The sequence below is a fragment of the Tursiops truncatus genome, chromosome 15, assembly GCF_011762595.2.
Source record: "Tursiops truncatus isolate mTurTru1 chromosome 15, mTurTru1.mat.Y, whole genome shotgun sequence".
In the NCBI taxonomy this organism is placed as follows: domain Eukaryota; kingdom Metazoa; phylum Chordata; class Mammalia; order Artiodactyla; family Delphinidae; genus Tursiops; species Tursiops truncatus.
In genome coordinates, this window is record NC_047048.1 from 28,274,923 (window position 1) to 28,290,608 (window position 15,686).

The window sequence follows — 15,686 nt, forward strand, 5'->3', positions numbered from 1 at the left end:
ACCAAATATCTGGGCACCCTGTGCCCACTTGAGTTGATACATAAAATTAACCATCACGGAGATAAAGCTTTCAAAAGCATTAGAGCCAAGAGTACCTGATGGCCGGAGAGTCATCCAGGCAGAGCAACAGGAGTACCTGGGCATCCAATCTTCAATCCCACCTTCCTCCCCAACCAGGAACGGCTGGTTGGTTATGCGTTTGCCCACTAGGCAGAGATGCTGGGACCACTGCCAGTTCTCTAGGAAAACACGGCAAACGGCTGGAAACAGCCAAGAAATCTCTCCACCAGCCTCTGCCAGGTCTCCATGGTTGTACCTAAATGCCTCTGGGGGAGGGCAGAGCTGGAAGACAGCTGCCCTCCATTCAGGGGCCTGGGAGGCTGATGAACCTTCCACAGCTGGGCCGGTGAGGGGTGGTGTAAAGAGGAAGGGGCGGAAGACCACAAGAACTGGCTTTTATTAACCACCCGAATCTTACTAAATCCTCACAACTGCTGCCCCGCCCTCCACTCCTCCTCTCACTCTAGTTCATTTCTTGGAGCAGAAACTGAAGCCCAAAGAAGTTAAAGGACTTGCCCCATTTCACAGATGAGGAAACTGAGGTACAGCAAGGTTAGATGACTTAACCATGATCACAGAGCTGGCAAGTGGGGATACTTGAAAAGATGACGCCAGACTTTCAAAGGAGAAAGGAAAAGGGAAAAGGCCACTGGTGGGGGAGGGGATGGAGGAGAGAGCCAACCCATTCCACATTTTGACTTGTCCTTTATTTTTCATTCCAATTCACCATCCCAAACCTTCTCTGAGATGCCTTTCCTGACTCCCTCCCCTCCTCCAATTCCATCCTGCAAACTGCCAGCCTCAAACGAATTTTGTTATTAACACTTAAAAATTGAGAGGTTGCACACTTTAAATATCTAGATTTCTGGCCTCTCTTAAAAATGTGGGCACTTTGGTAGTCCTGGGCCAGGACTACCCCATGGCAGGGGGAAGGGTCTGCACCATTAGCGGAGGCCTGAGCCCCACCCTCTGGGTCCCTCACCCCTCAACCTGTTTGAACTCAGTTCCTTCTTGAACTCTGTTCCTGCCACATTGTCCTCTAGGCTTTTGCTCAGACATACCCCGCTCCTTTCCAACAAAGGACAGAGGCCCTGTCCTATACTCAATCTGTTCTTGGAGCCCTCCTTCCCTGGTCTCTGTCAATTGTCCCCCCACAGAGCACCCAACCCAAAAGAGCAGTATGCACCCCCCCTCGTTATGGGTTGAATTGTGTCCCCCTAGAATAAGATATATTGAAGCCCTAATTCCCAGTACCTGTGATGTGAACTTATTTGGAAGTGGGGTCTTTACTGATATAATCAGGTTAACATAAGGTCATTAGGGGGCCCCTAATCCAATACTGGTGTCCTTATAAGAAGAGGGAAATTTGGACATAGTCACACAGAGAGCAGGCCCTGTGGAAACAGAGGCAGAGATTGGAGTAATGCTTCTACAAGCCAAGGAAGGCTAAGAGTTGCCAGCCATCCCCAGAAGCTAGCAGAGGCAAGGAAGGATTCTTCCTTAGAAGAATGGCAGCTTCTGAGCCAAGTCCAACCATCCTTAGTCCAACCATCCGTGGTAAGTAGGTGGAATAACTAGTACAAACACAACCATCTAGGGGCACCCCTTTTGAAAGCATATTGTGGGTACTTCCAAAGAAGGAGGAAGTTGGGACTTCCCTGGTGGTCCAGTGGTTAAGACTTTGCACTTCCACTGCAGGGGGCGCGGGTTTGATCCCTGGTCGGGGGAACTAAGTTCCCGCATGCCATGCCGTGGGGCACGGTCAAAAGATTAAAGAAGAAGAAGAAGAAAGTCACCCAAAACAGGGAGGAAGAGAGAGATAATGATGATGGTGTGCCCCAAAGCGCCAATGACTAAATCCCTGCACAACATTCAACAGGTTTTTATCGAGCACCTACTCTGTGAATGCACCAGAGTTTAAACTCAGTGCCAATGGTTCAGCTATTCTACTTAACCCACATAAAGACTATGAGTTGATAAGGTACATCCCTCACAGGAACTGAGAGCCTTGATTGTGTTCAAAACAGGTTCAAATGTCTCTGGTCCAGGGACGCTAGCACCCAAGAAAGCATTAACAGACCTGAAGCAAACTGTATCACCATGAATACAGTTCCTGTTGTACTACTTCCTTCTCAGATGTTCTACTGCAAATTTCTGCAGGAAGATCCCGAAGGCACTGACAACAATGATGATAATAATGGCAACAATAATAATAGCTAATATTTACAGAGGGATTAGTCTTATATCCCTGATGCCTACTAGGCATTTTTACATTCGTTTTCTCATTAAAGGGAGGCTATGATTATGATTATTATTGTGTCTCTTTACAGATGAACCTGATGCACACAGAGATTTGATTACTTATTCAGGCTGGTACACGGTAGAACAAAATCTCTCTGAGTCTAGGGCTTTAGACCATTATTTTTTTTTCTCTATCTTATGCTTTAATTAAAAAAAATTTTTTTTAGTAGGGGAGTGACAGGATCAGATTGGAGCTTTTTTTTTTTTTAAATCCTTTCATTCATTTATTTATTTATTTAGGCCACGCCTCGCTGGCATGCGGGATCTTAGTTCTCCAACCAGGAATTGAACCCATGCCCCCTGAGTTGGAAGCATGGAGTCTTAACCACTGGACTGCCAGGGAAGTCCCTAATTTAAAATTTTTGTGTATGTTTTATAATGTACATAATATATTAGTGGCATAGGACATGTTACAAAATAAACAAACACTAGGCACACACTGAAGTTTGGGTTCAACCTCAGAATTCAACCAGAATCTTAATTGACTGTAGACCCCTATTTTTTATGCTATCTTCCTAGAACTGGACCATCCATTCATGACAGCTGATGCAAGAGAATAAAATAAATGTCATGTAGATACAAGAAAAGTGGGAAGCCGGTTCACTGTCACAAAGACAAAGCCATTTTCATTTGAATATCACTGCCCAGATCTGCACAAGTCTTTTGTATCCCTGCTACATCTAACACTTCAAGGCTGAAAAACTATGGGCAAGTGGAGACAAAAACCAAATGCATCTTCAGAAAAAAATATTCAATAACAAGGGTACAAATATTTATCCAGGAAGTATCAGAAAATATCAGGCAAATTATCATTCTCTGATTTTATGTTTAATTAGAAACTGAATTATGGAAACACTCAGTTTATTATACACAAACAAACCTTTCAAATGAACAGTTTGGTTTGCTAACTGGAAATCAGCCAGTCTTTCCACCAAGCAATTATAAACAGACTCTAATCGCCTGTCTGGAAGTGAGATGCAAGCTTGCTGAGTCGAATACTGCTGCTGTTATTCTTTTTTTTTTTTTAAGATTTTTAATTTTATGTATTTATTTACTTATTTTGGCTGTGTTGGGTCTTTGTTGCTGCATGCAGGCTTTCTCTAGTTGCGGCGAGCGGGGGCCACTCTTCGTTGCGGTGCGTGGGCTTCTCATTGTGGTGGTTTCTCTTGTTGCGGAGCACGGGCTCTAGGTGCACAGGCTTCAGTAGTGGTGGCACACGGGCTCAGTAGTTGTGGCGCACAGGTTTAGTTGCTCCGCGGCATGTGAGATCTTCCCGGACCAGGAATTCAACCCGTGTCCCCTGCATTGGCAGGTGGATCCTTATCCACTGTGCCACCGGGGAAGTCCCTGCTGCTGTTATTAGCTTGGTGACATTAATAGTGTTTAGTAAGAGCCTCGAGGATTAGCACCCGCCAGCTGGGCTAATCTGACAAAGGCAATTGAAACCCCAAAGAAACAGGACATAATTATAATTTACACTGTGGGCAGCAGTGTAAGCAGCGCAACTGCTCCACGAGGCATTAGGGAATGTAGGTTGAAAGGGTCTGAAAAAATATATATTCTTTGACCCAGAAGTTCACATCAAGGAATTTATTTTATAGAATTAAGGAAGCCGTCAAAGATTTGGTTACAAGAATGTTCATCATCATGTTGTTTAAAACTGTGAGAAATTGGTTTAATCAACTGTATAGAGCATCTATACAATGGAGTACTATGTAGCTGTGAAAAAAGATGCTACAGAACTAGATACCCTGACGCATAAAGAAGAGACTTTTTTTTCAAAGAAGATCTGCAAATGGTAACAAACACTTTAAAAATGTTCAACATCACTAATCATTACAGAAATGCCAATCAAAACTGCAATGAGACACCATTTCACACCCACTAGGATGGCTACTATTAAAAAAAAAAGAAAAACCAAAACAGAAAACAAGTGTTGATGAGGATGTGGAGAAGTTGGAACACTTATGCGCTATTGGTGGGAATATAACAGGGTGCAGCCACTGTGGGAAACGGTATGGTGATTCCTCCAAAATTTTAACTTAGAAGTACTATATGATTCTGCATTTCCACTTCTGGGTATATACGCAAAAGAACTGAAAGCACGGACTCGCTACAACATGGATGAACCTAGAGGACATTCTGCTAAGTGAAATAAGCCAAACACAAAAAAGGTAAATACTTTATGACTCCCATGTACCCTTTTCTGTAGAGCAGAGATCTGCTGATCAAACCAGCACAGGATTCCAATCGCCTCAGCAGTGACATTTTTCTAGGTACAGTAATGAACTGACATATTTCTTTCTATATCAGGTTCTTAAGATTTTCGTAATTATGAGTCAGTCTTTGAGTCTAATAACCTCTGAATGATATTATGTGCTGAACAATTAAATTATAATGGAACACAGATAGAGGTGCCTCGGATCTCCTTATCTCACATTTTAACTGATGGCGCGGTCATTATAAAATGACTAAGGGTGAGGAGTATGAGCGAGAGGAGTAGAAGACAAATACACCCCTTCTTCTCTCCGCAAAACCTTTCTAGCAACCTCTCCCCTCAACCATCCAAGCTATCTCCCAGTACTGAGATGTCGCAAGATCACCCTTGACTTAAACCCCAGTCTCACATGAATTACCACAAAGGCATCTTATTCTCTGATAACACATCTCACATCAGGCTCTGTAACTTAAGACTCCATGAGGGGGTACTTCCCTGGTGGCACAATGGTTAAGAATCCACCTGCCAATGCAGGGGACACAGATTCGATCCCTGGTCCAGGAAGATCCCACATGCCACGGAGCAACTAAGCCCATGCGCCACAACTACTGAGCCTGTGCTCTAGAGCCCACAAGCCACAACTACTGAGCCCACATGCTACAACTACTGAAGCCCATGCGCCTAGAGCCCGTGCTCTGCAACAGGAGAAGCCACCGCAATGAGAAACCGCGCACCTCAATGAAGAGTAGCCCCAGCTCGCTGCAACTAGAGGAAGCCCAGGCACAGCAACAAAGACCCAATGTAGCCAAAAATAAATTAATTAATTTAAAAAAAAAAAAGACTCCACGAGGAATCCTGTAGCCTTTCCAGCTTCACATGACGCCCCCTCCTCTGCTTTTGTTCATTTGGGTGTGACTTCACTTCCTCTTTGCACATCAAATAACTGACTTGTTTTCCAGGTCTGCAGAGGAAGACTCAGAGTGGGAAACAGAGATATTTTGTAGATCTTCTAAACTGACTCTCCACCTATTACGGACTGACTGTGTGCCACTCCACAATTACCAGTCCCCTGCTGTGCCCTTAGTATGAATTTTGATGTCCTCTGATGACCCTTATCAACATTCTCAAAGCCATACATCATGACCTGGATGCATCCCTAGAAAGCAAACACAGCAGAGTACTCATTGTCTGGGGCTACTGATCCCTTGGACTGTTCTCTGGGGCTGAATCAGATGTCAGCTCAAGGAGTTGCATTTCTACCTCCTTAAATTCCCTCTACAACTTTCCATAACATAAACTTTGCCTACTCACACTGTTCAGGAGTGAAAGATCATCAGGGTCTCAGGCCACAAAGGTCAGTTGCTATTTCCAGAAGCCTGGCATGGTACATGAAATGATTTAGGAGGAATATGAGAAGACTGTATGATAAAGAGGCATGCTATTAAATAACATTAAGTCACACAGTGTGACAATTATTCTCCATTCAATTACCCTTTGATCAGTTCTAGAAGACAGTCCCTGGTGAATTCTACCCTGTTTTTAATGCATCTCCAAGGCCTGCTAACCTCCACCTTGAACACAGAGAAAGTGGAACTCAAGCAGGTAACAGTATCTGGCCAAAATGTAATAATATTTTGTTTCATTTGTATGTAGTTTTTAAATTATCTTTTTTTCATGGTACGGGAGGCTTGTTTTCTATTTACTATAGTAAATAAAGTTTCCTTTTAAAATAAACTTGGTGAAGAAAGGGTGTCCATTTAAAGAAAAAAGCATTAAGTAAATAATAGTACAGATGGTAAGCACAGATGGCAAAAATGTGAAGACTGAAGCTGGGGTCCTGGTTTGGGGTCAGATGCAATAGCACAGGGATATCAGCTCGGTGCTTTGTGTCCCCCTAGAGGGATGGGATAGGGAGGGTGGGAGGGAGACGCAAGAGGGAGGGGATATGGGGATATATGTATACGTATAGCTGATTTACTTTGTTATACAGCAGAAACTAACACACCATTGTAAAGCAATTATACTCCAATAAAGATGTAAAAAAAAAAAACAAAAAAGAATGGCCTAGGTTTGAATTTTGGCTGTGCCACTTGGTAGCTCTGGGATCCTGGGCCAGTTATTTCACTTGTTTGAGGGGATAATCCATTCCCTATGGAGTAGTTGCATGGATTAAATATGTGGATTAAATATGGAAGCGCATCACCGAGCAAGGTATGAGACTCATAAAAGCAGCCCACTCAATGGATACTTTTGGTATGACTATTGCCCCGCCTAACTCTGGACCACAAGCTGTGTTTGCTTTCCAGACTGAGGAGTCTGCCCCCACAAGGGTCCATCCCTGGCCACATAAGCAACACAGAAAAGGCTGTTTCTGCATGAGCCCCACACTGGCACGCCTGGATGCTCTCTGCCTTCATCTCTTCCATGGTTATCCATCAGTGGACTCTCCCAGCTCCTGACTTTCCCTCCTGAGTGCAGACAGCCCGATCTTTCCATTCATTTCTTCATTAATGGGACACGTACTTATTAAGCGCCTGTCAGGCACAGGGGAGACAGCACTGACCGTGGAAGCCGAGCCGCAGCTCTCAGAGCACCTCCACTGCGGATGAATGCAGATGAGCAGTAATCAACAAGAAGACACAGACATGGAACACTTTCAGATAGTTTGTGCCCTGATCTCCTCCTGAAAAGGACACTTGCTTACAATGTGAGAGCAGAAACAAGAAGGCAGAAGACAGCTTTTCCCTAGCTCAGCGGGGAATGTGCATGTCAGATGACAGAAATTTTTTGTCACTCTACACGTGTCCAAGAATGACCAAGAAAGTGTTTCGAGTATTGATTTGGGGGTTACAAATAAATTCTAGTGAGCAGACGTATTCGCAATATCAAATCTGCAAATAATGAGGACTAACTGTAAATTAGTGTGATGTGATAGAGAGTGAGGAGGAGGAGGTTTCAATTTTCAGTGGGGAATCTCTCTGAGGAAGAGGTAACATCTCAGCTGAAACTTGAATGATGAGATGAAGCCAGTCATGTGAGGTTCAGGGGACACGGTGTGCCAGGCAGAAGGAGCAGCAAGAGTACAGGACGGGAGAAAGAAAAAAGCTTGGCGAGTCGGGGAATCAGAAAGGAGCAGCTGAAGTGTAGAGAGTAGCCCGTGATGGGGAGAGAGGCAGGAGATGAAGTTGCAGAAGTGAGGTTGGGGTGGGTTGGTCCTCAAGCCCACATAGATCCTGGCCCATCACCTATATAAAACTCAGATCTTCCTCTAGACAAGGGGCTCCTTTCTGGCCACCCCCATGGTCCTACCCTCAGCTCCTACCTCTGATAGACCCTCCCAAGTAGCCCTGGCTGGCTCCCCCTGGCAGCCCAGACCCTGCTCTCTCTCTACCTTGGGCATGCTAACAAGTAGGAAGTTCTTTCTTATGTATAACCTAAATCAGTGTTGCAACAATTCAAATCCATTTTCTGTTGTCTTAAGTAACACTATAGGGGAGTTACCATCACCATCCTTAATATATTACAATTCCTTAACATATTACAATTAGCACTTTCTGAGCACAAGCAATATGCTAAGAGCTTTAAGGGGAAAGGCTCAGAGAGGTTAAGTAACTTGTCAAAAGTCACACAGCTAAATGCTGCAGGAAGATTCAGACCCAGTTCTATCTAACTCCAAGCTGAACTCTTTCTGTTATGTTCTACTTCCCTCCCCTGGCTCTTCTCAAACGTACAGACTCTCAACACTTCTCTTTATGGATGGTCACAATAACCTGATTTATCTATATATAAACAACTAGGTGGCTTTTCTTGTTCCCCATACCTTGCCCTGTACAGGTTGAATCAAGAGTCAGTCTCTATACACACTACTATATACAAAACAGATAACCAACAAGGACCTACTGTATAGCACAGGGAACTATACTCAATATCTTGTAATAACCTATAATATAAGAGAATATAAAAAATATATATATAACTAAATCACTTTACTGTATACCTGAAACTAACACAACATTGTAAATCAACTATATTCCAATATAAATAAATAAATAGAGTCAGTCTCTACGGCTTATTCTTATTTGCAAAGTTTGTAATCAGCAAGAGTCGGTTCAGTGTATAACCGACAGCATATTAATATTATTTAAATCCTGAAAATAGTAGATGTGAAATAACATTTGTTAAATGAATGACAAACCAGGAAGGATCACATTCTGCTAGTTTGGCTGAGGGGACAAATGACGTGGCATTTGTCAGGCAGTAGCCATGCCCTGGCATTTGTCATGCTGTGTCCACGTTGGGTGGACATTCTGCTACCCTTCAATAATTAGGTCATTTTCAATAAATAAAACTTATTCTGCTATAGAATTATTGGACCATACACTTCCCCAAGGTCTCTATGAATTATGCATATTATGCAGAGTTTATATTGAGGATCATTTCCCTGTGCTGAGTAATTGGACCTAAATATTGTGATAAGTCCATGCAGCCTTCCTCAATCAACAAATCTTGATATCCTTTCTCCCTTCTCCCCTTTTTATATCTTGGTTTCTGACTTTTCTCTTGTTTCATGCTTTTTGGCATTATTGTCCCTACTGTTTTATTGTAAAATGCTTCCAATCTTTGGAAATTGATAGGGTTTCGAATCAGTGACATTTTTAGAATGTGCGGCCATCCTGTTGGAATCAGTGACGGTTTTAAAACCACAGATTTGTTTTTAATCCAACTGATCAGAAAACAGCTTATTTGTTAAAGCAAAGCTTTAAAAGATTCTTTACAGGAGCTAGTTTGTGCAGTTTCTGATTGAGTCCCTATGCAAGACACACGAGTGATGTTAGCATTATGTGTGAAGATGTGGAGGATGAGCCCCAGCTTTGCAGTCTGACAGATCCGGGTTCAAGTCATTCAATTTCTCTGAAGTTGAATTTTCTCCCTTTGACAACGGAGATATGACCCTTCAGGGCTGCTGTGACACTAAAGATAAATAAATTTTGAAGTTACAGTAAAGATAATAACCGTAAGAGCCAGCAATTCCACTTCTGCGTATATACCCAAAAGAATCGAGAGCCAGGACTCAAAGATACTTGTATACCAATGTTCACAGCAGCATTATTCACAATAGCCAAAAGGTGGAAACCACCGAGTGTCCATCAACAGGTGAAAGTGTTAGGGGAAACACTAACTGAAACCCTGGCCAGGCAAGATAGTAGCCACTTGCATGAGTTATCTTACAACAGCAGGTCCTGGTAAGGAAAGCGGAACTAACAAGCTACCACCAAGAATTCAGGAAAGGTCAAAAGGAGAGACTCTAGTCCATATGTCCTACCAACCTCCCAGAATCCTTCTTACTGGAATCCGTCTTGGCTGAGCGATGTGTGCGCCACCAGGAAGGACCCTGAGTCAGAATGATTGGCCAGAGACAACCTGGAAACTAACCCCATCACCATAAAACCCGAGACTGCGAGCCACATGGCAGAGCAGTTCTCCCGGGTTCCCTTACCCCGCTGCTCTCCTCCCAGGCGCTCCTTCCCAATAAAGTCTCTTGCTTTATCAGCACGTGTGTCTCCTCGGACAATTCATTTCCAAGTGTTAGACAAGAGCCCACTCTGGGGCCCTGGAAGGCGTCCCCCTTCCTGCAACAAATGGATAAACAAAATGTGGTATAAACCTACAATGGAATATTATTCAGCCTCACAAAGGAATCAGATTCTGATACAACATGGATGAACCTTGAAAACATGCTAAGTGAAATTCACCAGACACAAAGGGACAAATACTGTATGATTCTACGTATGAGGTGCCTAGCACAGGCAAATTAATAGAGACAGAAAATAAAATAGAGGTTATCGGGGGCTGGGGGAAGGGAGTTATGGTTTACAAAGTTTCTGTTAGGGATGATGAAAAAGTTCTGGAGATGGATGGTGGTGAGGGTTGCAGAACAGTATGGATGTACTTAATGCCACTGAACTAAAAGTGATTAAAATGGTAAATTTTTGTTAGGTATATTTTACCCCAATTCTTTAAAAATAAAAAATTAAAGATAATAAAGATAGTTATTTTTGTTAATAAATTATAATTGCTGTCATTACATATTTGTATAATATATACATGATTTGTAGGCTAGCTGTGCAGCTTAAAACTACTGAACCTAGTCGGAGTTTTCCTCGTCTTACCTGTACCAGACCTTTCTCAGCAAGGGGTCTGTAGAAACGTGCGGGGACCCTGGAAAGAAAGGTGCAGGCTCTTAGGTGTAAAACATCACAAGCACTACGGTAATACCTCAGGAATAACGAACGCTGATTTCTGCAGAATGAATCAACTTTTCATCTGAGTCAGCTGATTACTATCAGACTTTCTCTGTGCTCTCTGTTATGGGTCTTTTACGTTCACAAAGGGAATGTAATGAGATAATCATTAGCCCTCAGACAGCTATTTCAAATGTAAATCAATAAGCCCATGGAACCTGGGGACTGCTGCTATTTAGACACCTTTTTTTTTTTTTTTTTTTTTTTTTTGCGGTACGCGGGCCTCTCACTGCTGTGGCCTCTCCCGTTGCGGAGCACAGGCTCCGGACGCGCAGGCTCAGCGGCCATGGCTCACGGGCCCAGCCGCTCCGCGGCATGTGGGATCTTCACGAACCCGTGTCCCCTGCATCGGCAGGCGGACTCTCAACCACTGCGCCACCAGGGAAGCCCTAGACACCTTTTAAGGGCCAACCTCTGCTAACCCAGGGAGAGAGTTGGGCCATGCTGGCTGAGGAAACAGGCAGCTCTTAGGGTGGTCCTGGTAGTTTCATTCTGCTTCAGGGTGACAAATCCATTTACAGGGAACCCCAGGAGGTCCGCGATCATTAAACTTCTTGGATTTTGGCCACGGAGGGCACTGGGATTACCTTGGCTAAGATCTCTGAATAGAAGCATTTCCTTCAGATGAATGGACAAAGTGACGTAAAAGATTTACTCACAGAAGCATCTCTGATTCCTGGGGAAACCAGAACAACGAGTTTTCCTAGCAGTTCATTGGGAAGGTGGTTAACACACAGGAGCCGGTGAGGAAGCCAATTTCAGGACAAGAACCAGTTGATTAACCAAGACGGAGTTCTCAGGCTCAAAGTCATTGTGATCGTGTTGGCATCACCAAGTTTTAACAACATTGTAAGTAGATAGGGTAGGGTCCCCAGAGAAACAGAAACAGGCATGGCTGTCTTGACATAAAAGAAGGCATTTTGGGTCTAAGCCATTTTGTGATCTAAGCCTGGCCACAAGGATTGCCCTTGAACAGGTCTCAGTAATTAGTGATCTTAAGAGAAGTGAGGGAATGCAGGAACAAAGGAAAAACAGTCAAGAAACAATAGTTCAGCGATAAAACAGAGTCCTAGTTCCTTCTCAAGGGATACACATCACAATCTAATACAGTCTTTGAGTTCTGCAGGAACTCAGGTGGAGGACAGAATGATGTTGACCCTCGTGACTTCAATCAACTGAAGATTGGACTCTGTTGACCTTGGCCCCAATTCTATGCTGACTTCTCCTCTGCGCAAGCTCCTTCATGAATATGCATGTACCCTTAGCTTAAAACCTCCCCAATTTTGCTGTTCAGGGAGACACTGCTTTGGGAAAGATCCCCGGTGTTTTCTATACTTGCTGCAGATGATAAATCCTTCCTTTCCCTGCTCTTTGGCTTGGTTGTGTCTTTTGGCTGGACACCCACCCAGAGGAGAATTGAGTTTTTCAGGTAACAATATCACTGTCATCATCATCATCGTCATCTGCTATCAATTCAGTCCCTTACCTTTTTTTTTTTTAATTTATTTATTTTATTTATTTTATTTTTGGCTGTGTTGGGTCTTTGTTGCTGCACGCGGGCTTTTCTCTAGTTGCGGCGAGCAGGGGCTACTCTTCCTTGTGGTGCGCGGGCTTCTCATTGCAGTGGCTTGTTGCAGAGCACTGGCTCTAGGAGCGTGGGTTTCAGTAGTTGCAGCACGCGGGCTCAGTAGTTGTGGCTTGCGGCTCTAGAGCGCAGGCTCAGTAGTTGTGGCACACAGGCTTAGTTGCCCCGCACCATGTGGGATCTTCCCGGACCAGGGCTCGAACCCGTGTCCCCTCTGTTGGCAGGCAGATTCTTAACCACTGCGCCACCAGGAAAGCCCTTTTCCCTTACCTTTTAAATCTGTTACAATGCAGTCTTCTTTGTGAAGAATTGTTTATGCATTTGTGACTCATTGAGACCCCTTTTGATGTCACCTCTTAGGTCATTTCATTTCAAACTGCATTTCCATTAATCTAGACTTAAAAAACAAACAGGGACTTCCCTGGTGGTCTAGTGGTAAAGAATCCGCCTGCCAACGTGGGTTCGATCCCTTGTCAGGGAACTAGGATCCCACGTGCCATGCGGCAATTAAGCTTGTGCGCCACAACTATTGAACTCGTGTGCCTCAACTAGAGAGCCCATGTGCCGCAAACTACAGACCCTACGTGCTCTGCAGCCCGCGCCACAACTAGAGAGAGAAAACCCACAGGCCACAACTAGAGAGAAGCCTCCATGCCACAACAAAGACCCGACGCAGCCAAATAAATAAATAAATATTTAAAAATAAATAAATAAAAACCAAACAAATACCACGAAGTTTGGTGATGGTGTCACACCTGTGAATATACTAAAAACCACTGAGTTGTACCCTTTATTGTTAATTTTTAAATATTTATTTTATTTATTTATTTGGTTGCGCTGGATCTTAGTTGCAGCTCGCGGTCTCCTTAGTTGCAGCTTGCTGGCTCCTTAGTTGTGGCATGCAAACTCTTAGTTGCAGCATGCATGTGGGATCTCGTTCCCTCACCAGGGATCGAATCCAGGCCCCCTGCACTGGGAGCATGGAGTCTTAACCACTGTGCCACCAGAGAAGTCCTGAGTTGTACCCTTTAAATAGGCAAATTGTATGGCATGCAAATTAAATCTCAATAAGCTGTTAAAAACAAACAAACCACACAAAATGAGAAAGTCTAGCCAAAATGCAGAACCAGTCAATTTACCACAGTATTTGTTGCCAATTTCAACAAAATGTTTGCTGGGTGAGGAAATCAAGCAGCAAGCAGTGTATTTTCTATTCATTATTGCTATCTGGGCTGGCATGCCCCTCTGGTTCCAAATTTCTATGAATAATTCAGAGTTGGCTACATTTAGCAAGAACAAAAACTCTGGCGGGGCAGGGAGGGATAAATTAGGAGTTTAGCGTTAACATATACACACTACTATATGTAAAATAGATAATCAATAAGGACCTACTGTATAGCACTGGGAACTATACTCAGTATTTTGTAATAACCCATAAGGGAAAAGAAACTGAAAAAGAATATATATATATTCTTTTCAAGAATGGTAAAGTGGGGACTTCCCTGGTGGCACAGTGGTTAAGAATCTGCCTGCCAATGCAGGGGACACGGGTTTGAGCCCTGGTCCAGGAAGATCCCACATGCCGCGGAGCAACTAAGCCCGTGCACCACAACTCCTGAGCCCGCACACCACAACTACTGAGCCCGTGCGCCTACAGCCCGTGCTCCGCAACAAGAGAAGCCACCGCATTGAGAAGCCTGCGCACCGCAACGAAGAGTAGCCCCCGCTCGCTGCAACTAGAGAAAGCCCTCGCGCAGAAACGAAGACCCAATGGAGCTAAAAATAAATAAATAAATTTATTTATTTTTAAAAAAAAGAATGCGAAGGTGATCAAATTCTGGCCAATGACATGAGAGGAGATACCTCATAGAGGCCTTCTGGGAAAAGTTTCCTCATTCCTAGAAGAGGGCTGCAGGATGATATGCTCTCTCTTGCTTCTCTGGACATGGCATCTGGAACTCTTATCTGGAGTCCTGCAGCCATCTTGGGACCAGCCTGAGGATGAAGCCAACACCCAGAGCAGCAGACAGATGGAAAGATGTAGGTCATTGGTGATGTCATTAAGCTCCCAAACAAATGGACTAAGAAGTCAGTCCTATCTTAGGGTTTATAGTTATGTAAGATAATACATTGCTCATGGTTAAATCTAGTTTGAATTGAAATTTCTGTAACTTGCTTCTGCAAGGATCCTGACAAGTATGTACAAGTGTGTACAAGTACTGTCAGTGTACAAGTACTGTCAGTGTAACAAAAAACTGGCAATAACCTAAAAGTCTATCAATAGGGAAATGGGTAAAAAAAAAAAATGTATAAATAGATGGAGTTATTGTATAGCAGTTAAAAGATAAACACATGAAAGAGATTTTGTATACTATATGTAAATCTTAAAACAACATAGTGTATCTTTCATTGATTTGTATGTTATATGTATATAAATATGTCTTTAAATAGATTCAATGGATCACATTAAATATATGAGTGGTTGCCTTTTTTGAGGGGGTAGAATAGGACAGGGTTGGGTGTAAAGAGGTGGCCTGTGCACTGAAATTGTTCTATTTCTGATCTTAAAACATGAATCAAGATAATGTTAAAAATTGACAATCCTGGACTTCCCTGGTGGTGCAGCGGTTAAGAATCCACCTGCCAACGCAAGGTTTCGAGCCGTGGTCCAGGAAGATCCCACATGCCGCGGAGCGACAAAGCCCATGTGCCACAACTACTGAACCTGCGCTCTAGAGTCTGCGAGCCACAACTACTGGAATCCGCATGCCACAACTACTGAAGCCCGCACGCCTTGAGCCCGTGCTCCACAACAAGAGAAGCCACCACAATGAGAAGCCTGCACACCACAATGAAGAGTAGACCCTGCTCAACGCAATTAGAGAAAAGCCTGTGCGCTGCAACAAAGACCCAACACAGGAAGGGAGGGACAGAGGGAGGGAGGGGGGTGGGAGAGAGGAGGGAAGGAAGGAAGGAAGAAGGATTAAAAAAAATTGACAATCCTGACATGCACACGCTGCTATATTTAAAATGGATAACTAACATCGACCTACTTTTAGCACTGGGAACTCTGCTCAGTATTATGTAACAACCTAAATGGGAAAAGAATTTGAAAAAGGATACATGTATATGTATAACTGAATTATTCTGCTGTACACCTGAAACTAACAGAACACTGTTAATCAACTATACTCCAACACAAAATAAAAAGTGAAAAAGA

General features: G+C 43.5%; 1 protein-coding gene across 2 annotated transcripts in view; it reads right to left on the bottom strand.

Annotated features, from left to right (window-relative positions):
• LOC141276487 (uncharacterized) overlaps positions 1-15,686 on the bottom strand; it is a 37,185-nt gene that overhangs the window by 16,812 nt on the left and 4,687 nt on the right. The window contains exons 3-4 of one of the 2 annotated variants that reach the window (XM_073792299.1): positions 10,750-10,798; positions 10,077-10,209 (exon numbers count right to left, since the gene is read on the bottom strand). In XM_073792299.1, the coding sequence (XP_073648400.1) occupies positions 10,077-10,209; positions 10,750-10,798 (182 nt within the window). The remainder of the gene's footprint in view (positions 1-10,076; positions 10,210-10,749; positions 10,799-15,686) is intronic. The other variant, XR_012326112.1, reaches the window with a different exon arrangement.